The 27,954-nt window shown below is 40.9% G+C and overlaps 1 protein-coding gene and 1 pseudogene across 1 annotated transcript; both read right to left on the reverse strand.

The window, feature by feature from the left end:
- Positions 1-9,245: 9,245 nt before the first annotated feature.
- PGBD1 (piggyBac transposable element derived 1) lies at positions 9,246-19,320 on the reverse strand. Its single transcript, XM_060190793.1, is given in 8 exon segments — positions 9,246-9,532; positions 9,535-9,613; positions 9,615-9,923; positions 9,925-10,243; positions 11,335-11,410; positions 17,792-17,971; positions 17,974-18,167; positions 19,313-19,320. Coding segments are annotated over 8 exon segments (1,452 nt in total).
- A 124-nt stretch (positions 19,321-19,444) lies between these two features.
- LOC103127472 (large ribosomal subunit protein eL36-like) lies at positions 19,445-19,791 on the reverse strand (annotated as a pseudogene).
- Positions 19,792-27,954: the final 8,163 nt, after the last annotated feature.

Consider the following 27,954-nt stretch of genomic DNA (forward strand, 5'->3'; position numbering starts at 1 on the left):
TCTTTAGTGGGATAGGGTTCTGGGAAAGTTAGGTTCCAGGATACATTGGTGAGGTCGTCTGCCCAGTGAATTCAGGTTGAATCTTTATGGTACTTTTTGACGGGCAACACTTTTTTTTTTAAGCTTTGAAAATTATTTAATAGTGATTTGTAAGACTATAAAATGATGAGAGTATAGTTATTTTTTTTTAAATGTTATTTATAAAATGGAAACACTGACAAGACCATAGGATAAGAGGGGCACAATTCCCACCACCAGAACTCTGAATCCCATCCTTTCTCCTGATAGTTTTCCTATTCTTTTTTTTAAATATTTATTTATTTATTCCCTTCTGTTGCTCTTGTTGTTTTATTGTTGTAGTTATTCTTTTTGTCATCGTTGTTGGATAGGACAGAGAGAAATGGAAAGAGGAGGGGAAGACAGAGGGGGAGAGAAAGATAGACACCTGCAGACCTGCTTCACCGCCTGTGAAGCGACTCCCCTGCAGGTGGGGAGCCGGGGGCTCGAACCAGGATCCAGTTTTCCTATTCTTTAACCCTCTGGGAGTATGGACCAGGGTCATTATGGGGTGCAGAAGCTGTGGGTGAGCGAGCCTGTGCCTGGATGCTGCTGATCCTTTCGGGTCCTGAAGTGGACCGAGGTTGCCGTAGGTCTTCACCTGTCCTGCTGGATGGCGAGAAGCTCCTTCATGTCATGCACAGCTCCTCCTCCTCCCCTCCTACTCACCCAGGGCCCTGAAGCACATACTTGTGTGTGAGACCCTGGGTTTGGGCCTTGGCAACACATATGAACATCAAGGATGGCACAGAGAAAGCTTCATAGATAGTGGCCTGGTGCTGTGGTTTCTCTCCTCTTTGTCTGTCTGTCTGTCTCTAAAATAAAGAGTAGAAGTATTGGTCCCAGAAGGCTGCTCAGGGTTAGCATAGTGCAGTTGCAAAGCCCTGGATTCATTCCCTGGAGTAACATTAAAAAAAGAAGAATGAATGAAAAACTTAATTAAGCAATTTATTCTAGGTTAAGCAATATAGATTTCAATTTAGAAAGACTAATGCAGTGAGACATTCCTAACAGAGCTGAGGACTGTAGGCCAGGGGTGAGGAAGATCTGACCCATTTGGTTTGGCCTTGTCAATGCAACTGAAACTTTTATTATAGTAACATTATGTGTTAATTTTTTTAATTTAGCGATTTATGTATTAATTTTTAAGTTGATAGTTTTGTATAATCTGTGAATTATGTTATAAATACTCAAATGACCCTTGGCAGAAAACAGGTCCTCCACCCCTGCTATAGGTTTGTTCTGTCATGTACCAGACACCATTCTTTTATTTATTTATTTATTTATTTATTCTCTTTTGTTGCTTTTTGTTGTTTTATTGTCGTAGTTATTGATGTCATTGTTGTTGGATAGGACAGAGAGAAATGGAGAGAGGAGGGGAAGACAGAGAAGGGGAGAGAAAGACAGACACCTGCAGACCTACTTCACCGCCTGTGAAGCGACTCCCCTGAAGGTTGGGGAGCCGGGGGCTCGAACCGGGATCCTTAGGCCGGTCCTCGTGCTTTGTGCCGCCTGTGCTTAACCCGCTGCGCTACCGCCTGACTCCCACCAGACACCGTTCTAGACCATTCTTGACCTGAGGAATGCAGCAGTGGACAGAGCATAGAAGGTTGCTCTTATGTAGATAGATTCTAATTGACTAAGAGATAACAGATGGCAAACAAAATATCAATAAATAATATGCCAGACAGTCATACATTCTTATTTTTCTTAAATAACTAGGGTGGTCTAGGAGGTGGTGTGGGTAAAATATTTGGTCCTCAAGCATTAGTTCCTGAGTTCAGTCCCCAGCAATACATATTCCAGGGGGATACTCTGTCCTCACTTCCTTTTTCTCTCTAAAAAATAAATAAATGAAATTACAAACAAAACTTCCGTGCAAGAGCCTCCCTCCAAGGACTAAGTTTCAATCTCCAGCACTGCCATAAGCCAGAGCAGAGCAGAGTAGCACTCTGTTTAAAATAAACAAAAGGTAGCTGGTGGCCTGAGTGGTGGCACAGTGCATAAAGCACTGGACTCTCAAGCATGATGTCCCATGTTTCATCCCAGTAATGCTATGGTTCTCTCTCCATTCTCTCATGAGTAAATACAAAAATCTTTTAAAAAATAGTGAATGAAATGGAAAGTATAATATTTTTTATCACTCAGTGGGGGAAATAATGATTTACAAGGTAGTTGTCACATATATACAGTTTCTTATCTCCCAGTGATAGCTATTTGTATGCAAGAGTGTACTATTTTTTTATAGATGCATCAGGGAAGGACTTTCAGATAGAATAACATTTTTCCCCTTTTTTATTTTCTTTTTCTTTTTTTCAAGATGTTTATTTATAGTCAAGATAGAGAGGGTAAAAACTAGAACATCATTCTAGCACATGAGATGCTGAGACTCGAACTCAGAACCTCATGTTTCTAAGTCTAGTGTCTTATTTACTTTGCCATCTCCTGGGCATGTAAGATAATATTTTCATCAGAGGTCTAAAATATTTAACCACCTAGGATAGGAATATTCATAAAGAAGGAACAGTAAAGTTACTGGTCTCAAGGGGAAAATGTTCTTGTCTTGGTCAAATGCATCTATCAAGAGGTGATGAAATCAGGTAGTTATGGGGCCAGATAGTGGCGTATGAGCATACACATGATCTTACTTAGTTATGGGGCCAGGTGGTGGTGTATGAGCATACACCTGATCTTAGTTATGGGGCCAGGTGGTGGTGTATGAGCATACACATGATCTTAGTTATGGGGCCAGGTGGTGGTGTATGAGCATACACATGATCTTAGTTATGGGGCCAGGTGGTGGTGTATGAGCATACATATTACCTTACTCAAGGACTCAATTTCAGTGACGCCAGAATCACCTGCAGAGCTTCTTTAACACGTCTAAATTCCACTCAGATGTTATGTGCTTCTGGGAATGGGGTTGAGAATCTTCATTTTCACAATTACCTCTTATAAGCTAAAACTGGAGTGATACTGTTTTGAATCACAGCTGCCTTTGTGGTTGCTTGTGAATTGAGGAGTCCTGTTAATAGGGAACCACTGCAGATTTAACACAGTTGGAATGTGCCACCTCGTCTTTAGAGCTAATAGGTAACTAGACCCATACTGAGCCTCAAAACCAGGACTTTTGGTGTGGCATTTCTATCCCTTCAAATTTAAAAACATTTTTTCAAAGGGTAAGTGAGAAAGATCTACATTCCCAGGCTTCCAAGAAACTTCTAAATACATAGCTTTGGGGAGTGGTGTGTGTGTGTGTAGTGGAAGGGTACTGATGCTCTTTTTAAAAAATATTTATTCCCTTTTGTTTTTAATTGTAATTATTATAGATGTCGTCCTTATTGGATAGGACAGAGAGAAATGGAGAGAGGAGGGGAAGACAGAGAGGGGGAGAGAAAAACAGACACCTACAGACCTGCTTCACATGAAGGGACTCCCCTGCAGGTAGGGAACCGGGGCTCAAATAGGCATCCTTAGGTCAGTCCTTGTGCTTAACCTGCTGCGCTACTGCCCAGCTCCCGGTGCTGATACTCTTTTGTTTTACTCTTAACCAACCTTCCTTCCTTCCTTCCTTCTTTCCTTCCTTCCTTCCTTCCTTCCTTCCTTCCTTCCTTCCTTCCTCCCTCCCTTCCTTTCTTTTTATTTTTTTATTGATTTAATAATGATTGACAAGATCATAAACTAAGGAGTCCAATTCGCCACTAGAATTCCGTATCCCATCTCCTCCATTGGAAGCTTTCCTGTTCTTTATCCCTCTGAGAGTAGGGACCGAGGATCATTATGGGGGCAGAGGGTGGGAGATTTGGCTTCTGTAATTTCTTCTCCACTGAGCTTTGGTAGGTGGATCCATACCCCCAGTCTGCCACTGTCTCTCCTTAGTTGGGCAGGGCTTTGGAGAGGTTGGGTTCCAGACACACTGGTGAGGTTGTCTGCCCAGGGGCATCAGGTTGGTGTCATGGTAGCATCTGCAATTTGATGGCTGAAAAGCATTAAGATATAATTATAGGGGGCCCAGCGGTAGCACAGTGGGTTAAGCTCATGTGGCATGAGGACTGTTGGAAGGATCCCGGTTCGAGTCCCTGGCTCCCCATCAGCAGGGAGGGTTGCTTCACAAGCTGTGAAGTAGGTCTGCAGGTGTTTATCTTTCTCTGCCTCTTGTCTTCCTCTCCTCTATTTCTCTCTGTCCTAAACAACAACAAAGGCAACAAAATGGAAAAAATGGCCTGCAGGAGCAGTGGTTTCATAGTGCAGGCACTGAGCCCCAGCGATAACCCTGGAGGCAAAAAAAAAAGAGATAATTATAGCAGAATAAATTGTTTAATAATCAGGAACCTATAGGTAAGAATATAGCAGATGAGGGAGTCGGGCGGTAGCGCAGTGGGTTAAGCGCAGGTGGCATAAAACGGGAGGACCACCATTAGGATCCCGGTTTGAGACCCAGGCTCCCCACCTGCAGGGGAGTTGTTTCACAGGTGGTGAAGCAGGTCTGCAGGTGTCTATCTTTCTCTTTCCCCTCTCTGTCTTCCCCTCCTCTCTCCATTTCTCTCTGTTCTAACAATGACCACATCAATAACAACAATAATAGTAACTTCAACAACAATGAAAAACAACAAGGGCAACAAAAGGGAAAATAAAATTTTAAAAAAGTTGTAAAAAGAATATAGCAGATGAGAATTGGGGTCTTCATATTAGGAGGGTCTAGGAAAATCTATTTTTAGGTATATTCCAAGGGGGCCCATGACTTCACTAATTTTTGCCTAAGAGGAAAAAAGAAAGGAAAAAAACAAACAAACAAAAAACCAAAAAAAAAAAAACCCCAAAAAACTAGTATAGTCATAGGCCCTTTGGAATATAACTAAAATAGGCCTACTAACTATCTACAAAACAGAGACCCCCCAACTCTTCATTTGAACTATTCCAGCCTTTAGGTTCATGATTAGTTTCAGTTTGGCTTTATATGTTAACTCTTTTTTCAGCCACCAAGTTCCAGATGCTGATGCCAACCAGACCTCCCTGGGTAGATGACCCCACCAATGTGTCCTGGAGCTCCACTTCTCCAGAGCCCTGCCACACTAGGGAAAGAGACAAGCTGGGTGTATGGACAGATCTGTCAAAGCCCATGTTCAGTGGGGAAGTAATTACAGAAGCTAATAGTTCTGTACCCCATAATGACCCTGGGAATTGTGTGGAGTTGTAACCTTCTTACCCTATGGTTTTTGTCAGTGTTTTCTTTTTATAAATAAATATTAAAAAAATAAGTAAAAATAAAAAAAGAAAGAAAGAAAAACCCTGATAGTGTGATGACCCTGATAGTGTGATAACTTCAAGCAATAGTTGGGCTTTGGGTAAACATCAGTGAATGCATATGGGAGAGGCTCTTGTAAATGAGAGGATTGTGGATAGTTGTATGGACAGAAACCCAAGATTCAGTAACTGGGTATGTTGTATGGGAAGCGGATATTCCAAATTGCCCATTTTAGCTAGTAAAGATATTTCAGTGAATGTCTCATGTTAAGTAAAAGAAAGGTTAGAAGTTCCATGTGAAATAAGATATTAACCTTCTTCCTTGGATTTGAGATGCTATCCTCTGGATAACTATGTATTGGAGTCAGGTTCCCCATGCCCGCTTGCATCTTATATTTTAAATTCATTCAACAATAGTAGGTTATTGTCTACTATCTGATATTATTTTGTTTTATTTATGAGTCCAATAGGCTTGTTTTAAAACTTCAAGATAGAAAAAATAAGTTAAAGTAAATGTAATGAAAGGAGCTATAATTTGTGATTGTTGAACACTTTTCTAAATGTAATCTGAAACACATCTGTGTGTCTTTCAGAGGGTATGTTTTCCAATTTTGGTTTGACTTTCTTATTTTTTTTACCAGCACACAGCTCAGATCTGGCTTATGGTGGTGCCTGAGATTGAATCTGCTTTAACTTGTTTCTTAAAATTATAAATAGTAACAAGAAAGCTAGAGATATGAATTTAGAAATCAAGAAATCAGAACTGAATAGATGAATTTGGTAGTTAGAGGCAGAAATACATAATACAAATCCATAGAGGTGGATGTGATCACATAAACCATGAGTACAAAATTATAAACACAGTATTTTAGTTTCCAAGGGTCAGGAATCTAAGTATAGCTCAGTGGGCTTTCTGCTTCAGAGTCAAGACTGAAATCAAGGTGTTGGCTAGGTGTTGGCTGGTGTCTCCTCTGAAGGTGTGACTGTGAAGAATTCAGTTCTTTAGGTTTCTTGGGATGAGGGCCTCAGTTATTTGCTGACAGCAAGCGTCAGAAGTTCTTTGTCAGACACATCTCTTTAACATGGCAGCTTACTTCATGAAAAACCCCCAAAGAAAGCATCTGCTTGCAAGACAAAAGTCAAAATTTGTTGTAATTTATTCACAAAAGTAACACCCTCTCAAAAATGCTATATTCTGTTGGCTAGACACAGGGTTTTTCCACAGTAGCAGTGTTGAAGAAAATATGAATATGAAGCTTGGCATAAGTACAGAGGAATAGGATGAAGAAAATAGCAAACTGCTTTCTTTCTATTCTCCTTGCAAACAAGAAACCTGAACTCAAGCCGCTCTTGCTTATGTGTTGTTCTTAGATTCTCCCTCAGTTATGGTCACAAAAACATCTGCTTCCTGTGTTCCTGAGCAAAACAGCTTATTCTTGGTATAGATGCATTTGAACTTTTATGTGGCCATGATCCCAATCCCGGTCCCTGGACTGTACACTCACTAAATATGTACTGATGGCAGTCTTTTGAGCTAGTTTAATTAGGACGTGTGGACTTCTACCTACCTCCCCTCCCCGTTTGCACTCTTTCTTTTGCATCTTGGTCATTTTTTCCTTCTTAGTTGTGATCACACTCTCTCCAAGGCTCCCTTCTCCCTTTCAATACAGAACATCACATAGCATTATTTGAGAAGCACCATAAAAGTGGCCAGAAGTATCATAGGAATTAAGTATAATGGTGAAGAGGCAGGGTTGTCAAAAATTTATTCTGTTGGTACATATCTGCAGGAATCTTTCCCAAGGTGTATTTCTTCTCATTTATAGAGATACTTTCTCCTGCAGTGTAACTGATTTGTTTTACTAGAGAAACTGATTTGGTTTACAAAAAGAATAAAAACTAGAGAAAAAAATTAAGTGGATTTCTATCAGCCCCCAGGTCTGTATTTCTTTTTGTAAGGTTATGTGAATTTGGAAAGGATACTTAACCTATAATTATTTTACTGTTTCTAGGATGGGAGTATTAGTAACTACCATCCATACAACTCAGAATAAACAAGTAGATTTTTTAAATTTATAATTTATTATATTTATTTATTATTGGATAGAGACAGAAATTGAGAGGAGGGGAAGATAGAGAGGGAGAGAGACAGAGAGATACCTGCAGTCCTGCTTCACCACTTGTAAAGCTTTCCCCCTGCAGGTGGGGACCAGGGGCATGAACACAGATCCTTGTGCATTATAATGTGTGCACTTAACCAGGCGCACCACCACCCAGCCCCAACACTTAGATTTTTTTTCAGGTAAAGACATAGACTAAAAGGTGGGGGGAGAGAGAGACATCACAGCACTGAAACTTCCTCCAATGCTGTGCTTGGACCTGGGTTACACACAGTATGAAGCAGTGCGCTACCCAAGTGAGCTGTTTTGCCAGCCCAACATTGTTTTAGTTTGTATGTGATAACTAGGAGTCCAAAACTTATTCTCCTGTATTCAAGAGTCATCTCTTAGACTCCTGAAGATTTTGGAGATACAAAGGTCTTTGATCTAGTCTTGTGGAGTCACAGTTCACTTTTATTTTTGGCTATATTGGGGATTGAACCTGGGACCTTTTGTGCTTCAGGCATAAAAGTTTTTACATAACCACAATGCTAACACCTCAGCCCCACATCATTAAATTTTCCCCAAGTATTTCTCCTGGGGATAATATCCTGATGACTGTAATCCTGGACTCCCTTCTCTCTTTAGTTGATTTCAACATGGTTGTAATATCAACTTGATTGTTTTCCTTTCTCCTCATGATGATTTTGTTGCTCTGAATTGCTTCCTATTTCTCCAGTTTTCTTAACTTTTTTGGCTTTATGCTGCCAACTCTCTCAGTTACAAAAGGACATACCTTTCTCTTTATCTCCCCCGCCCCCACGATTTATTATCTTTTGTTTGAGTGAGAGAGACTAACACCAGGACACCATTCCAGTATATGTGGAGCCAGGGATGGAGCCTGAAGTCTCATACATGCAAGTCCTATGCATTACCAGAGCCATCTCCAGGCTACAACGCCTCTCCTTTCATTTCAATATTCAATGTTATTGAGATGTCAGGTCTCACAGTATTCTCCTTAAACATTCTCTCCAGCCCTTCACACCTACAGTCTGATCTAATTCAGCACTATCTGTGTTTAGACCATCCTTACCTCATGGGCTCTGAGTTTTAACAATGGATTAGTGTTGTTACTGCAACACTACCTCGAATTCTCAGTAGAAAAAATTACCCCAAAGGAGATGGGGAAGGATTTTATTATTTAAATATACAAAATAACCAATTCAACAAAAATGGTTTCTCATGTTTGACACCAAAACTATAGACATGAGAAAAGATACCACTTGGAGTTCAATATTTTTCACACATAATTTTAACATTATTTATTATAACAATCTTTAAAACTATATAAATGACTACTTCTAAAATTATTAATTACTTAATTTGACTACACACACCCAGTATGCTTTAGGAAGTTATATTCTGATATACAGTTGCAATTTTTCTTTCTCTCCTCTTTTTTTTTTTTTTTAGAGACATTAAGAAATTGAGGGGAAGTGGGAATAGAGAGATACCTGCTGCACTGCTTCACTGCTTCTGAAGCTTTTCTCTCATAGATGGAGGACCAAGGGCTTGAACCTGGGTCCTTGCATATGGTAATCTGTATGCTCTACAGTGTGTGCCACCACCGATAATGCTATCACCATGCCAATGGCACAAAATTATCTCATCCTTTTCTTCCACTTGGAAATCAAAAATCAAATACCCCTTCTTTGTTTTTTTCATATGTTCTGTATTCATAAAGGGACAATTTTCAGTCCTGTTTTCTTGAATTGTTCCTGTTGCTCTCACACCTTTCTTCTTCAAGGCTGACATTAATTTGACACTTGTAAAGAAGCTATTAAATCACAGGTGATAGGGATATTGACCTCTTTCTAAAAGAACATCAGCAAAATTCATAACTAGATTTCCACTTAAGCCAAGATCAAGATCCTTGTCTGTCATCATAGTTGACTGCTCTTGATAAGGCTCAAACCAAACCAGATAACCCTGTGTGGTTTTGCCATGCCACATTTTATAGCCAATTCTAATAGGTTTCCCACTTAGGAACTGGTCACTAGCAAAGCATTCACACACTGTCTTATCAAAATAAGAATATTCTTCTAGGGGAGAATACAGGAGGAAATGTTTATTTGCTTTATAAGAGGCCTCAATTTTGTAAACTTATCTCTTTGATCTAGGTGGCTATTATCTGCAAAACGCAAGTATGAAAAACATCAACTCAAACCTGTCTCTTTTAATTGCATCTCTAACCTGATTTTGATCAGCATCAGCAATATCCCAATATATCCCTCTTCTGGGATGTCTGACAATTCCACTCAAAAGCAGAACACCAAACACACACTGTATTTCCTGAACTGTGACTTCTAAATTGATATTTTTCTGAGAAGCGTAACTATTGGTTTCATTGACAATCAAGTTGAATGTCTCATCATCAAAAAATAATTCAAAGAGCTCTACTGGGTTCACCTTCTCATTCTTGAGATTCAAAAGTCCAGAATCCAATGCTGACCAGCTTGGAAAAGTTGGGTTTAATGTCTCTTTTGGCCCAGTTCTTCTCTTGGACATTTGACATCTTTAGTTTTTTCTGAGCAGGTTGGATCTCAGATTCCTTACCATCTTCCACATCTGAGTTTCCAGAAAATGTAAGGTCTTGGAGCAGTTGACTCACTCGAGTTTTGTCTTTTTTTCTCCCTTTTCAGGTAATGTCTCCTGCAGCATATTTCAAGGATGAGACATACAACCGGGCCCACAAGTCACCTTGGTGATGGTCCTTCAGAGTGTTCAAATGTACAGCTGTCCTTTCAGAAGGGACAGCAGTACTATAAGGGGCTTGGGGCATACTACCTCCAGGAAAGAAAAAGAATATATTTAATAAAAAAATAAACAAAAAAACCCCTTCAGTTTTACTCAATAGTCCATGATAAATCCAGATGCCCAAAGATTACTAAAAACATCTTATTTTTTTATGCTACTGGGACTTATTGGGCCTTTGTGCCTGTGCAATTCCATTGATCCAGGCAGACCTTATCTTTTTTCCTTTCAATCTCAAATAGAAACAGAGAGGGAGAGAGACAGACACCACAGCGCTGTTTTACCTCCTGTTGAAGCTTTCCCTGTGCATGGTACTATGGTGCTCCTACGTGGTGTTGGAGGGGCTCAAACCTGGGTTCTCATGCACCCTCCCACCACACTGGCCAGGGTTATTTTGAAGAGGTTTCTTTTTCACTTCTCACAAGTTTCCACAGGGAGGGAGGGCTTTGACTAGACCTTATATTTTTTGGTCTCTCACTTGTTTCTCATTACTTAACTACATAATTGTTGACTTCAGGAAAAGAAAGTGGGGGCTAGCCCTTCTCTCAGTTCTTCAGTAGTTAAGTCCCAAACACTTCATGCTCCTTGTAGCCCTAAGTTGTAACATGTAGGCCTAGGCTGGTCTCCTGTACTCTTTTTTTTTTTAATTTTTATATTTATTTATTCATTTATTCCCTTTTGTTCTTGTTGTTTTATTGTTGTAGTTATTATTGATGTCATCATTGTTGGATAGGACAGAGAGAAATGGAGAGAGGAGGAGAGAAAGATAGACACCTGCAGACCTGTCGCTTCACCGCCTGTGAAGCGACTCCCCTGCAGGTGGGGAGCCAGGGGCTCAAACCGGGATCCTTACTCCGGTCCTTGTGCTTTGCGCCACCTGCGCTTAACCCGCTGTGCTACCGCCCGAGTCCCCCTCCTGTACTCTTTCACCACTTTTCCCTCCTGAAGATTTTTCTATGACTGTAAACTGACAGATCACTTTCTTGGCATGGAACTTCCTATGATCACAGAAGTAAAAGTGGTACTCTTAATATCCCAGGGACAATTGGTTTTTCTGAATCTCTTCTCATTTCTTTTAACATCTGTAGGATTTACCTGACTAAGGACCAAGAATACTTACCTGTTGGCTATTCCTGAAACCTCAGCACCTTGTCCCATCTCTTCAGAGGTTTCTTGCTTTGTGTTAATCAATCTATCTTTAGTTATATTTTTTCAGCTAAAATTTACATACATGATTTAAATGGCAGTTGTTACTTGAATTTAGGGGAAAACCCCCCAACAATCACCAGGATATTTCAATTTAAAATAAACGAACAAAAAAAAATCAACAAGTATTCCAGGAGTATAATCTCAGTGTTCATATAGAACACACACATAGCATAAGAAAATATTTAAGAAGGCTAGTTAGCTAAGGAGGGGGCCTAACAAAGCAAAACATCTTCAATAAATGGACGTAGTAGTGTTTTTGGAAAGTTTAATGAATTTCTCCTTGGGTAAAAAAGAAGGATCAGGCATAGGAGATAACAGCACTTTTAGGTAGGAAGGTGTTTCAAAGTGAAACACCTCTGCATATGGAAGAAAAATGAGTGCACCCACTCTCCGAAGGGGGGCTGCCACTCCAGGAAGACTGGTACTGAATTGGGTGTAGCCTAGAATGTTCCTAGCTGTAACCATGGAATGCAAGCTCAGACCTTTAGGGATGTAGAGGTTACACAGGCTCCTGTGCTGAATATGGGCCCCAGATCAGATCAATGGGGCCTATAGTTAATGGTATTTATATACTTTTCTCATATTTGGGAGCTACTTTCTTCCTTGATTCAGCTTTCTAGTCCTATCTCCAACTCTGACACCATCACCCCAGATAATACCTTTAGCTCATCTGCATGTTAGCTCTCAGGATCAGGCAAAAATTAGTAAAGTCATGGGTCCTCTTGGAATATACCTAAAATAGATTTCCTAGAACATTCCAACATGAAGACCTCAATTTTCATCTGCTATATTCTTACCTATAAATCCCTGGTTATTAGACAATTTGTTTTGCTATAATTATATCTTTAAAAAAATTTTTTTATTTAAGAAAGGATTACTTAACAAAACCATAGGGTAGGAGGGGTACAACTCCACACAATTCCCACCACCCAATCTCCATATCCCACCCCCTCCCCTGATAGCTTTCCCATTCTCTATCCCTCTGGGAGCATGGACCCAGGGTCATTGAGGGTTGCAGAAGGTAGAAGGTCTGGCTTCTGTAATTGCTTCCCCGCTGAACATGGGCGTTGACTGGTCAGTCCATACTCCCAGTCTGCCTCTCTCTTTCCCTAGTAGGGTGGGTCTCTGGGGAAGCTTAGCTCCAGGACACATTGGTGGGGTCTTCAATCCAGGGAAGCCTGGCCAGCATCCTGATGACATCTGGAACCTGGTGACTGAAAAGAGAGTTAACATACGAAGCCAAACAAATTGTTGAGCAATCGTGGACCCAAAGCTTGGAATAGAGGAGAGGAAGTGTTAGGGGGTTACTCACTGCAAACTCTAGTGCACTTCTGCTTTCAGGCATATATTTTGCAGTAGTTTACGGATACATGTGAAGATATGCTCTCTCTCACAGAAACTGGTGTATATCTAGGTTTTGGGACTTTGTTAGAAAGTGAACCACCTGAGATGAAATTAGAGTATACTATGAAAGGAAGGTCTCACCCGAGTAATGAAGTTGAAGGGTTGTCATTCCACATGTGAAGTCTCTGGACACAGTCTGAAGTGAAGCATGTTGAGGTGGCAATCGTTGTGTTGGTTAGGTTGTGATCGGCAGATGCAATATTATTTGATATGGATTGGGAGAGGCATATGGGAAAGTGGGCCCTATCCAATGGTTCCAGGACTGGGGGAAGTAGAGGCTCCATAGTGGAGATGTGAGGTTCCTGCTGTCTTAGGGTTCAAAAAGACAATCGATAGTTAATATTATCATCACATTATTTGGTAATTGGGTTAACTTTGAAAAGTCCTTTTGTTAGGGTTTGCTGTACAGTACCCAGTATCTTGTATATAGCTGTGCTATTGGATGCTTCTTATCTACTTGGTCTAGGCTTTTGAGAGAGTCTGTATATCAATTATACAGCCTATATATTGAAGATTCAGTTTGTGTTTTGAAAAACTTTGAGACATACAATTAATTTTCCCCCTCTCGTATTAATTAACTAGTGATTTATATGACTACATTTTACTAGGTGTGTACATAAACACCATTCCCACCACCAAAAGACTGTGACCCATCCCTCCCACCGACTCCCTCCCCCCCCACTGGCCCAGGAAGCTGCATGTCTACCCCTCACCACAGGGTTTTTACTTTGGTGCCCTACTTATAATTTGGTCAGGTCCTGCTTTTAGTTTCCCTTTCAGATCTTCTTAGTCAACTTCTGCTGATGAGTGGGATCATCCCATACTCATCTTTATCTTTCTGACTTAGCTCACTTAACATAATTCCTTCTAGCTCTGTCCAAGATGGGTCAGTGAAGGTGGGTTCATTGTTCTTGATAGCTGCATAGTATTCCATTGTGTATATATACCACAGCTTTCTCAGCCACTCATCTGTTGTTGGGCACCTGGGTTGCTTCCAGGTTTTAGCTATTATGACGAGTGGAACAGAATTGAAAGCCCAGAAATAAATCCCCACACCTATGGACATCTAATCTTTGATAAGGGAGCCCAAAGTATTAAATGGAAAAAGGAGGCTCTCTTCAATAAATGGTGCTGGGAAAACTGGGTTGAAACATGCAGAAGAATGAAATTGAACCACTTTATCTCACCAGAAACAAAAATCAACTCCAAATGGATCAAAGACCTACATGTCAGACCAGAAACAATCAAATACTTAGAGGAAAACATTGGTAAAACACTTTCCCACCTACACCTCAAGGACATCTTTGATGAATCAAACCCAATTGCAAGGAAGACTAAAGCAGAAACAAACCAATGGGACTACATCAAATTGAAAAGCTTCTACACATCCAAAGAAACTATTAAACAAACAAAGAGACCCCTCACAGAATGGGAGAAGATCTTCACATGCCATACATCAGACAAGAAACTAATCACCAAAATATATAAAGAGCTCAGCAAACTTAGCACCAAAAAAGCAAATGACCCCATCCAAAAATGGGCAGAGGATATGAACAAAACATTCACCTCAGAGGAGATCCAAAAGGCTAACAAACATATGAGAAACTGCTCTAGGTCACTGATTGTCAGAGAAATGCAAATTAAGACAACACTAAGATATCACCTCACTCCTGTGAGAATGGCATACATCAAAAAGGACAGCAGCAACAAATGCTGGAGAGGTTGTGGGGACAGAGGAACCCTTTTACATTGCTGGTGGGAATGTAAATTGGCCCAGCCTCTGTGGAGAGCAGTCTGGAAAATTCTCAGAAGGCTAGACATGGACCTTCCATATGATCCAGTAATTCCTCTCCTGGTGTTATACCCCAAGGACTCCATAACACCCAACCAAAAAGAGGTGTGTACTCCTATGTTCATAGCAGCACAATTCATAATAGCTAAAACCTGGAAGCAACCCAGGTGCCCAACAACAGATGAGTGGCTGAAAAAGCTGTGGTATATATACACAATGGAATACTATGCAGCTATCAAGAACAATGAACCCACCTTCTCTGACCCATCTTGGACAGAACTAGAAGGAATTATGTTAAGTGAGCTAAATCAGAAAGATAAAGATGGGCATGGGATGATCCCACTCATCAACAGAAGTTGACTAAGAAGATCTGAAAGGGAAACTAAAAGCAGGACCTGACTAAATTGTAAGTAGGGCACCAAAGTAAAAACCCTGTGGTAAGGGGTAGACATGCAGCTTCCTGGGCCAGTGGGGGGAGGGAGTCGGTGGGAGGGATGGGTCACAGTCTTTTGGTGGTGGGAATGGTGTTTATGTACACTCCTAGTAAAATGTAGTCATATAAATCACTAATTAATTAATTTGAGAGGGGTAAAATTCATTGTATGTCTCAAAGTTTTTCAAAACACAAACTAAATCTTTTTAATACATAGGCTGTGTATTTGATATTCGGACTCTCTCAAAAGCCTAGACCAAGTAGATCAGAAGCATCCAATAGCACAGCTATATACAAGATACTGGGTACTGTACAGCAAACCCTAACAAAAGGACTTTTCAAAGTTAACCCAATTACCAAATAATGTGATGATAATATTAACTATCGATTGTCTTTTTGAACCCTAAGACAGCAGGAACCTCACATCTCCACTATAGAGCCTCTACTTCCCCCAGTCCTGGAACCTTTGGATAGGGCCCACTTTCCTGTATGCCTCTTCTATTCCATATCAAATAATATTGCATCCGCCGATCACAACCTAGCCAACGCAACGATTGCCACCTCAACATGCTTCACTTCAGACTGTGTCCAGAGACTTCATGTGGAATGACAACCCTTCAACTTCATTACTCAGGTGAGACCTTCCTTTCATAGTATACTCTAATTTCATCTCAGGTGGTTCACTTTCTAACAAAGTCCCAAAACCTAGATATACACCAGTTTCTGTGAGAGAGAGCATATCTTCACATGTATCCATAAACTACTGCAAAATATATGCCTGAAAGCAGAAGTGCACTAGAGTTTGCAGTGAGTACCCCCCTAACACTTCCTCTCCTCTATTCCAAGCTTTGGGTCCACGATTGCTCAACAATTTGTTTGGCTTCGTATGTTAACTCTCTTTTCAGTCACCAGGTTCCAGATGTCATCAGGATGCTGGCCAGGCTTCCCTGGATTGAAGACCCCACCAATGTGTCCTGGAGCTAAGCTTCCCCAGAGACCCACCCTACTAGGGAAAGAGAGAGGCAGACTGGGAGTATGGACTGACCAGTCAACGCCCATGTTCAGCGGGGAAGCAATTACAGAAGCCAGACCTTCTACCTTCTGCAACCCTCAATGACCCTGGGTCCATGCTCCCAGAGGGATAGAGAATGGGAAAGCTATCAGGGGAGGGGGTGGGATATGGAGATTGGGTGGTGGGAATTGTGTGGAGTTGTACCCCTCCTACCCTATGGTTTTGTTGATTGATCCTTTCTTAAGTAAATAATAAAATAAAATAAAATAATAAATAAAGATTCAAAAAAAATTTTAAAACTACCTTTATTTTACTTATTGGATAGACATCCAGAAATCGAGAGGGAAGGGTGTTGTAGAGAGGGAGAGACAGAGAGACACCTGCAACACAGCTTCACCACTTGCAAAGTATTCTACCTGCAGGTGGGGACTGAGGGCTCAAACCCGGCTCCTTTCATTGTAACATGTGTTCAACCAGGTGTGCCACCACCTGTACCCAAATAAATAAATATCTTTAAAAGGAAGATTATTTCCAATACTTACAATGATAATGAAAGTTCCAATTATCATCTCTTTCTATCCTAGGTAGACTCATAGTGATTGGAGTCAGAGAAGTATTGACTGCACAACTGAATGACATATTAATAACTTGTTCAAGATCACACTGTTAAGAGTGGCAGTGTTGTGGATCAAGCTTTTTTTTTTTTTGTTATAATTTTTCTTTCCCTCCTACCCTGGAGTTTGGGGAGATAATGCTTTTCTTAGCTGCAGGATGGCATTATGGGTCACAAAGGGCCTCTTTTCAGGTTCCCAGTTTACACATTCTTTATGTGCTTTTTGGTTTCTACCATGAAGAACAATTCTAAGATTTGGGAAATTGTCTTCAGTTCACTTGGTCTCAAGTAACCTCGAGAAATGTATTAGACGTATAAGTAATAGGCTAAATTACTTAGAATTATTGAGGCTTGATATCTGAAATCTCAAATGGTTCAAGAAAAAATGTGTACAAGTGTACATATGCATACAGAAAGTATTTGTTTTTTGAAGTGTATTTTTATTTTAATTTATTTATAAAACAAAACATTGTCAAAACCATAGGATAAGAAGGATACAACTTCACGCAATTCTCACTACCAGAACTCCATATCCCATCCCCTCCCCCGGCAGCTTTCGTATTCTTTAACCCTCTGGGAGTATGGACCCAAGGTCATCGTGGAATGCAGAAGGTGGAAGGTCTGGCTTCTGTAACTGCTTCCCCAATGAACATGGGCATTGACAGGTCAATCCATACTCCCAGCCTGCCAAGAGATCACATAAGAGTGGAGTACACTAGAAGTAAATGTGAACAATTGTGTATCTGTGCACTACTCTCCCAATACTTCAAGTAATAAATTATTTTGAAACAAAAAGTTAAAAATTAAGGGTGGTGTTAGATAGCATTATGGTTATGCAAAAAGACTCTCAGGCTTTAGGCTTCAAAGCCCCAGGTTCAGTCCCCCACACCATAATAAATTAGAACTAAGCAGTGCTCTGGTTAAAAAAAAAAGTTTAAAATTAATAAACAGGGTGGAGAAGGTAGCATAATGGTTATGCAAAAAGATTCTCCTACCTGAGACTCAGGGCCCACGTTCAACCCCATATACCACCACAAGCCAGAGCTAACCAGTGCTTTGGTAAATAAATAAAATTAAGAAATGTCCCCCACTTCTACTCCCATACACCACATACATTCTCTTATCACCTGCTGTCTTGTGTCTCCAATATTTGTCCCTAGATTCTCCAGCACTGTCACTACCTCCTCTCCATTATCCAGCAGATAAGCTGGCTCCTGGGTCCGCAGCTCCTCAGGCAGAATGGTCAGGAACTGTTCCAACACCAGCAACTCCAAGATTTGTTTCTTGGTGTGAGCCATTGATGGCAAAGTTCTTGGAGTTGGATCAGAGCCTCCTGATAGCAGAACTGTCTGAAATGCAGGCGACAAAGCTCCCTAGTGCGCTTGCTACTCTCCTGTGAGCTGCCCATCTGCTCCCATTTAGGATCTTCCTCCTTCACTTTCACAAGGCCATCTTTATTTTCAGGAAAGGGATCCAGCAAAGCTTCATCCCTGTTGGGCTTAAAGGTCAGGAAAAAGTTCAGTTAGTGTGTGGGGGGAGAGTCTGTGTTTCAGGCATGCTTTTCCAAATGTACAAGTGCAAGCATAAAGATTGACTGGTGATAGGAAAATTATAAGAGCTCAAAACTTTATGTAACATATTATCTTGTACCCATTAAAGTCATGCTAAAGGAAAAAAAAAAGACCAAAAAAAGACCCCCCCCCAATAAAACCAAACAACAAAAAACCAAAAAAACCGGAGACTGATTGCTTATATCAGAAGTATATCCTGATAATCAGAAGTATATCCTGAATTAATCAGAAGTATATCCTGAATCAGAAGTATATCCTGAATCAGAAGTATATCCTGAATCAGAAGTATATCCTGAATCCTAAGGGGAGAGGGGCTAGTGTTGAGATAAAGGATAAGAGGGAAGAAGATTAACAATAAGGATGTTTGAGCATCTTGTACTTTAGCTGGGGAGAAAGAACAATTGCACTAGTGGTGGAGCTCAATGGCTGGCTGCCTTTATGGACAGATAAAGGTAATCTGTCTTTGGGACATCTTACTGATTAGTCTACCTTCAATGTAAATTTGGTGAACTGTTCCTGAAGCGTCCTGTTCAAATACCTGATCTTATTTTTCTCATCAAGCAATGAAAAATTAGTGTTTTTTTAATTTAAATTTTATTTTTATTAATTTTTTAATATTTATTTTCCCTTTTGTTGCCCCTTTTTTTTTTCCATTGTTGTTGTAGTTATTACTGTTGTTGTTATTGATGTTGTTGGATAGGACAGAGAAAAATGGAGAGAGGAGGGGAAGACAGAGAGGGGTAGAGAAAAACAGACACCTGCAGACTTGCTTCATTGCCTGTGAAGTGACTCCCCTGCAGCTGGCTCAAACCAGGATCCTTAAGCTGGTCCTTGCGCTTTGCGTGGTCACGTGTGCTTAACCCACTGTGGTACCACCTGACTCCCAAAATCAGTGTTTTCTTTCCATTAAAACTATGCTAGCCTTCATTTGCAAAACTTGTTTTGCTTGACAGAAAAAAACAAAACATAAATACTGTAAAGTACTAATCCCCAATAAAGAAATTAATAAAAAAAAAAAAAAAAAAGAAAGAAAAGAAAAAAGCAGAAATAGCACAGTGGCTTACACTGCCATGCTGTGAGCCAGTTATGCAGGAAGGTCATGTGGATGAGAAAATCCAGTTACTTAAGACTTCTTTTTTTTTTTTTTTTTGACCGAGATACACGCAGCGTTTATTTTGGGGGGGTGGGGTGGGGGCTCAGTCCTTCTTGGCTGCAGCCTTGCGCATGGCGGCCAGCACTTTGCTCAGCTCCTCGCGCTTCCTCTTGGCGCGAATGTGGGTCCCGACCCGCTTCTTTGATGAACTTGGGCGCGCGCTTGTCCTTGGAGACCTTGAGCAGCTCCCTGGCGCGGCGCTCTTACGGGGCGAAGCCGCAAACCTCGCGGATCATGTCCCGCACGAACTTGGTGTGCTTGGTGAGGCGCCCGCGCTGGCGGCTGTGCCTCGGCTGGCTCACGTTCTTGGTCACCTTGTGGCCCTTGTGGAAGCCGACGGCCATCCGGTAGCGCACGGCCATGGCTGCCACTCTGCTCGGACTGCCTGGGCGGTACTTAAGACTTCTTTGGGTCTAGTTTCTAGATGACTCATCACAAAAATGTAGTCACATGAATAACTCCAGGTAAGACCAAGAGTAGAACTGCCTAGTACCCACAGAATTATAAGAATTACACCCCTCTTACACCAAAATCTTTTCAATCATTATTGAATCACTAATAAAAATAATAATAGTAAAATAACAACCAGAGGATGAAGGAGATAATATTATGGTTATGCAAAGACTTTCATGCCTGAGGCTCCAAAGTCCTAGGTTGAATCCCAGCACCATCATATAAGTCAAGTTGAACAGTGCTTTGGTGAAGAAAGACAGACCTGAAATTGTTTTAAGCTTGCACAAAGCTTGAGATTTTTATTTATTTTATCTTTAATTTAACAATAGGTATTTGAAACAGCAGGCATAGTTACATTTTATTGTTATTGCTGTGTTGTTTTTGTTTTTAAGTTTCAATATATATATATTTTAGCTTATCCTTTTTGAAATGTCTTTATTGGAGGATTAATGGTTTACAGTCAACAGTAAAATACAATAGCTTGTACATGTGTAACATTTCTCGGTTTTCCATATAACAATTCAACCACCACTAGGTCCTCCTCCACCATCATGTTCCAAGACCTGAAGCCTTCCCCAACCCAGAGTCTTTTATTTTGTTGCAATACACCAACTCCAGTCCAAGTTCTACTTTGTGCTTTCCTCTGTTCATAGTTTTTTCAACTACTGTCTATGAGTGAGATCATCCCATATTCTTCCTTCTCTTTCTGGCTGATCTCACTTAACATAATTCAGCCAAGCTCCATCCAAGATGAAGTGTAGAAGGTGAATTCACCATTTTAATAGCTCAGTAGTATTCCATTGTGTATATATACCTGACTTACTCAGCCACTCATCTGTTGTTGGTCACCTGGGTTGCTTCCAGGTTTTGGCTATTACAAATTGTGCTGCTATGAACACAGGCATACACAAATATTTTTGGATGGTTGTGTTTGGTTAAGTTTCAATATATCTTTATTCTAAAGACACTCAAATCTCTGGCTCCAGTGTGCCTTTCACATTTTAAACTCACTTCTTGAAATGCCTCCAGCTTTCAGTCCCATTAATCTCTTTCTGTTGAAACCTATCACAATTTCAACACATCTCAAAAATGAAATCAGAGTCCCCTTAAAGCTGAGCTCAGTCTGTATATCCTCATTTCTATTCACACCACCATCTTCCAGGCATTAGTTTTAAATTAGCCCTATATGTGATCACTCTCCGTCCAATCAATTTTTCCTCCAACATGCCACATGGGGACATTCTTTCTTTCCCTCCCATCACCCCTTTATAAAAATTTACACAAACCAGTATAGTATTTTTGTGTGTGGTAGTTCTTTCATCATCTATCATCATTAGATTACAATTTCCTAAACATAATTCGAACCATATTCAGAAAAATCTACAAAACCCCCACTTTTCTCAAAGCTGGCTGAGGTTTCAGTTTACTGAAATTCCTCACGTCTGATTTTTTTTTTTTTTTAATCACCGACTTGTTACTTAAACAATTTGGGCCTGGTTATTATCTTACAATCATTACATGAATTCTGGAATTAAAGACAATCCCTCTCTTCAAGAATGTCAGGGTCTTCCCAAATCCATCATGCCACTGCTATGCTGATTACTCATTTTTTGTTTGTTTTGTTATTGGTGCTTGGTACCGAACGTGACCCTTTAACTACTTACTCAACTGGTCTGACCTTCTAACGGAATAAATTCCGAAGGCCCAGAGTAAATACTATCCCAAACCTCATGTACTGACAGGGAAAACTCTTCTGTCCTTTAAGCCACAAGGGTGGAGGTGGGTGTTCCTGTGGAAATGAAAGCTGAAGTCAACAGCCACTATTCCCTTCCCTCTCGGGAGATCAGTATTTCAGATCATGTACCTCCATCGCACCCAATAACCCCACCATTATTCCAGTTCCTAAAGGACTGAGCCTGGTACGTACCCAATATTCACCAAATAGCTGCAGGCTTTCTGGATGCGAGCATGCAAAATGTACCTGAGATGCCAGCAGCCAGGATGCTCTGGAGCGACCAGGACATTTATTTCCGAGACTGCACCCCATGAAAGTGGCTCACTGCCAATTAAGGGACCAAAAGTTCAGGACAAGTGGACAACAAAGACTTGGCCATCCTTGAAAAAAGCTCCTGCCTGGCTGCCTGGGTCCCAAAGACAAATTACCCACCATAACGTAGCCAGCCTTCTAAGCATCTGGGGGTCGCAGTGCCTCTCGGGATACATGAGTCTTGCAAGCGCTTCTGGAAAAGAACTGGAAAAGACCTAGAATTGCCAAAACAATCTTGAGTAAAAAGAACAGAACCGGAGTCATCACACCCAGGTCTCAAATTGTATTATAGGTCCATTGTCATCAAAACTGCTTGGCCTGGAACATGAATAGACACACTGACCAGTGGAATAGAAATGAGAGCCCAGAAGTAAGCCCCCACACCTATGGACATTTAATCTTTGACAAAGGTGCTCAGACTATTAAATGGGGAAAGCAGAGTCTCTTCAACAAATGGTGTTGGAACAAATGGGTTAAAACATGCAGAAGAATGAAACTGAACCACTCTGTTTCACCAAATACAAAAGTAAATTCCAAGTGGATCAAGGACTTGGATGTTAGACCACAAACTATCAGATACTTAGAGGAAAGTATTGGCAGAACTCTTTCTGCATAAATTTTAAAGACATCTTCAGTGAAACAAATCCAATTACAAAGAAGACTAAGACAAGCATAAACCTATGGGACTACATAAAATTAAAAAGCTTCTGCACAGCTATAGAAACTACTACCCCGCTGCTGGTTTTTCAAAGACTGATCCACACTAGTTCATGAACTTTACAGCCTGTTGCCTTGAGAGCTATACAATGACAAATAGCACCTCCACTTGGCAGGTCATGCCCTCCCGCCTACAGGTCCTGACCTTTGAGGTAGGAAACGCCCTCATTACGAAGCCTTGCCCCCCCCCACAGGAGATGCCCTGAGGCAGAACCCCCCACCTCATTACTAAGCCCTGGCCCAGAGGCAAGGGAACGCCCCCAGAGACAGGAAATGCCCCTTTGCACACCAAGCCTCCCCTTGGCATCACACTGGCTCTTACTGCTCCCCTACTTGTCCCTTCCTGTTTTGTTATAGCATTCAGGTTTATGCCCAGAAGGTTTCTGCTCACCCCTACACTACTATTCCTCTGTCACAGGTAGAGTCTTTTACAGACATCTTAATGCGATGACTAGATAAAAAGATAGAAAAAGATGTAAAGAAAAATTGTGAGGAGATCGGTGGAGCCTGGCAGAGCTTAACCTATGAGATGAGTCCCTCCAGGTAAGTCTCTCTCTCTAAAGAGGGGTTGAGCACGGGGGGGGGGGCACATGAATCTCACAAGGTTGGCGGCCATGTAAGTCTTCCTCCCCCACAAAACATCCTACATCTTACCACCTGAGCACCGCATTCCTTAAAAATATTTAAGCCTGCTCCACTCTATATTTCTGATACTGCGTCCATTAGATATAAAGGAAAAGGGGGAGAAGCTGGGGAATTATGCAGATGCAGTCACATCTGCCAAGCTGTCCCCTCAGGCTTTGCCACTTTCCGCGATATTCTCACAGTGCCTTTTTCAACCAATTCTGTCCCGACACGTCACTCCTAGTTGTTGCCCTATAAAGCCCTTCTCCTTCCGCCCCTCGTCTCTCTTGCCCACTTTTCACTTTGGCAAACGGATGCAAGGTACGGTGCTGCACGTAGCAGGAGGCGGCCATTTTTGCTACCTCCTTGTGGCCCGAACCACTGTGCTCTCATCCAACTCTGAGGTGTCCATGCGAATAAAGATTTGTGTTCCCTCTTCGCTCCGGATCTCCTCTCTCTCTTCTCCATGGCACAGCTAACACTACCCAAACCAAGAGACCCCTCACAGAATGGGAGAAGATTTTTACATGCCATACATCAGACAAGTTTAATAACCAACATATATAAAGAGCTTGCCAAACCCAACAACAAGACAACAAATAACCCCACCCAAAAATGGGGGGAAGACATGGGCAGAATATTCACCACAGAAGAGATCCAAAAGGCCGAGAAACACATGAAAAAATGTTCCAAATCTCTGTCAGAGAAATGCAAATCAAGACAACAGTGAGATACCACTTCACTCCTGTGAGAATGTCATACATCAGAAAGGTAACAGCAGCAAATGCTGGAGAGGGTGTGGGGTCAAAGGAACCCTCCTACACTGCTGGTGGGAATGTAAATTGGTCCAAGCTCTGTGGAGAATAGTCTTGAGAACTCTCAGAAGGCTAGAAATAGACCTACCCTATGTTCCTGCAATTTCTCTCCTGGAGATATATTCTAAGGAACCCAACACACCCATCCAAAAAGACCTGTGTACACATATGCTTTTAGCAGCACAATTTGTAATAGCCAAAACCTGGAAGCAACCCAGGTGTCCAACAACAGATGAGTGGCTGAGCAAGTTGTGGCATATATATATCTATATATCTATATCTCTGTATCTCTATCTATATATATACAATGGAATACTACTCAGCTATAAAATATGGTGATTTCACTGTTTTCAGCCGATCTTGGATGGAGCTTGAAGAAATCATGTTAAGTAAAATAAGTCAGAAACAGAAGGATGAATATGGGATGATCTCACTCTCAGGCAGAAGTTGAAAAACAAGATCAGAAAAGAAAACACAAGTAGAACCTGAACTGGAATTGGCATATGGCCCCAAAGTAAAAGACTCTGGTTGGGTGGGGAGAATACAGATCCAAGAATGACAGAGGACCTAGTGGGGGTTGTATTGTTATATGGAAAACTGGGAAATGTTATGCATGTACAAACTATTGTATTTACTGTTGAATGTAAAACATTAATTCCCCAATAAAGAAATTTAAAAAAAAAGTTAAAAAAAAAAGAATAGGAAAGCTACCAGGGGAGGGGATGGGATATGAAGATCTGGTGGTCAGAATTGTGTGGAGTTGTACCCCTCTTGTCCTATGGTTTTGTTAATATCTCCTTTTATAAATAAATTAATTAATAAAATTTAAAAATTAAAAATGTAAAAAAGAAAAAATCATTATTCTTTCTACAAAATCCAATAAGAAAAGGGCACTATGTTTAATCACTCTCTTGCCTCTGATGGTGCTTACTTTCTATTTATTTTTATGTTCACAACACCGTGCAATAAAGAATATTTTTTTATTAAGAAAAAATCAGCCAGGGGTTAAGTGGGCGCTGGGGCATTTGTCTTGTGTGGTCTATTTCACTACTTTGTTTCTAGTTAAAAAAAGGGTTGATGGGAGTCGGGCTGTAGCGCAGCGGGTTAAGCGCAGGTGGCGCAAAGCACAAGGACCGGCATAAGGATCCCAGTTCGAACCCCAGCTCCCCACCTGCAGGGGAGTCGCTTCACAGGCGGTGAAGCAGGTCTGGAGGTGTCTATCTTTCTCTCCTCCTCTCTGTCTTCCCCTCCTCTCTCCATTTCTCTCTGTCCTATCCAACAATGACAACAACAATAATAATAACTACAACAATAAAACAACAAGGGCAACAAAAGGGAATAAATAAATAAAATAAATATTAAAAAAAGGATTGAGTCACACAAATTATAGAAATAATTTGCCTTTTTTATTTTTATTTTTATTTATTTATTTTTTTACCAGAGCACTGCTCAGCTCTGGCTTATGGTGGTGCAGGGGATTAAACCTGGGACTTTGGAGCCTCAGGCATGAGAGACTGTTTGCATAACCATTATGCTATCTACCCCTGTCAAATTATAGAAATAATTTATACACCATAAGACTCAAGTTGTATAGAGACTGTATAATGTCTTATCTCCCCACACCCCCAGTTAGCCGTTGTTCATATCTTGTGTGTACCTTCCTAGGACAGTCATAGCAGCATGGCAAAAAAAAATTTCTTTAGTGAGTTTTTAATCCTTTAAAGTATGCAGTGTCAAAGTTCAGTTGCTTGCCACCTGAAGGACAGTATTCAAGAGACAAGATAAGTGGGAAAATAGGTTAATCAATAGCCTGAGAACATGGCAGACTCACAGTTCCACCCCCCCACCACACTGAGAATTAGGGTTTTTTTTTTTTCATTTCTTAAATTTTAACCGATGTTTAATAGTTATTTAAAAATCGCTTACATATGTTTTTCCTTTTTTAAAATGTTTATTTATAAAATAGAAACACTGACAAAAAACATAGGGTAAGAGGGGTACAATTCCCACCACTCTGTATCCCATCCCCTCCCCTGATAGCTTTCCTATTCTTTATCCCTCTGGGAGTATGGACCCAAGGTCATTGTGGGATGCAGAAGGTGGGAGGTCTGGCTTCTGTAATTGCTTCCCCTCTGAAGTGGGCATTGACAGGTCAATCCATACTCCCAGCCTGTCTCTCTCTTTTCCTAGTGGGACGGGGCTCTGGGGAATTGGGGCTCCAGGACATATTGGTGGGATTGTCTGCCCAGGGAAGTCCGGTTGGCATTATCTGGAACTTGGTGGCTAAAAAAGAGTTAATACATAAAGCAGAACAAATTGTTGACTCATCATGAACCTAAAGGCTGGAATATTGCAGATGAAGATTTGGGGTCTCCATTTTGGAAATAGCTAGTTAGGTCTATTTTAGGTATATTCCAAAAGGCCCCATGACTTTATTAGTTTTTGCCTGATCCTGGCATCTGATATGCAGGTGGACATAAGTTATTGTCTGGGGAGATGATGATGTCATTTCTTGGAAAAAGGGCTAGAAAGCTGGATCAAGGAAGAGAGTAGCTTCCAAATATGGGAAAAGTGTATAAATATTGTTGACTGTAGACCCCATCAATTTGCATTGTAAAGTTCAGTTGCTTGCCACCTGAAAGACAGTATTCAAGAGATAAGATTAGTGGAAAATAGGTTAACCAGGTGCTAATAGCCAAAGAAGGCCGACTCACAACTGCATTCTCCACCCCTGCCACACATCCTCCATCCCCCTCGAGCTCAGGAATTAGGTTTTTTAAAGGTAAGGAGCAGACAGTTGGAGTTAGGGAGAGTTTGAGACAGAGATGAGGTGAGAATATTTCAGAATCTGATGCACAATGACTGGTGCATGTGGGTTTGTTTATTCAGCAGGCCATGCTGATTTTTCTGAGTTACTATAAATTCTTTATTTTTAAAATTGTTGTGGCTATTATTGATGTTGTTGTTGGATAGGACAGAGAGAAATGGAGAGAGGAGGGGAAGACAGAGAGGGGAAGAGAAAGATAGACACCTGCAGATCTGCTTCTCCGATTGTGAAGCAACTCCACTGCAGGTGGAGAGCTGGGGGCTCCAACCGGGATCCCTAATTATGCTGGTCCTTATGCTTTGTGCCATGTGCACTTAACCGGCTGCGCTTATTATAAATTCTTACCATACAGTTTCAGTTAAACATTTGTAAACATAAGGAAGCATAAGGATGAGACAAAAGTGCAAAAGGAAGAGAACTATGCACAGAACAGTATAGTCAGCTCAATCTTAAATTTTGATACATAGTGGTCTGGTCAATGTCATCCCATCCTCAGGGGTGGGTTCAGTTCCACAATTAATATATTAGCTTCCACCTGGAATTCCATTCACCACCATCATTATCACCACATTCTCCTCTTCCTCCTTCTTCAAATTTTTTTATTGAGTTAATGCTTCTTTTTATGAGACAAGCTCCTGAATTCTTAATCAAACATCATTCCTTTGTAAGTGAATCATTATTTATTTATTTTCTTTTAAAAAATTTCCTTATTGGGGGATTAATGGTTACAGCTGAAAGACAGTAAAATCCAATATGTTTGTACATGCGCAACACTGCCCAGTTTTCCACATGACAGTTCAACCCCCACTAGGTCCTCCTCTGCCATCATGTTCCAGGACCTGAACCCTCCCCCCACCACCCCAGAGTCTTTTACTCAGATGCAGTACACCAACTCCAGTCTGACTGCTGCTTAGTATTTCCCCCTCTTCCTGTTTTTGAACTTCTATGAGTGAGATCATCCCATAGTCATCCTTTTGTTTCTGACTTAATCTCACTTCATACGGTTCCTTCAAGCTCCATCCAAGATAGGGTGAAGAAGGTGAAATCACTACCATACAGAGTATTTTTGC

This window comes from Erinaceus europaeus, chromosome 4 (assembly GCF_950295315.1).
Source record: "Erinaceus europaeus chromosome 4, mEriEur2.1, whole genome shotgun sequence".
In the NCBI taxonomy this organism is placed as follows: Eukaryota; Metazoa; Chordata; class Mammalia; order Eulipotyphla; family Erinaceidae; genus Erinaceus; species Erinaceus europaeus.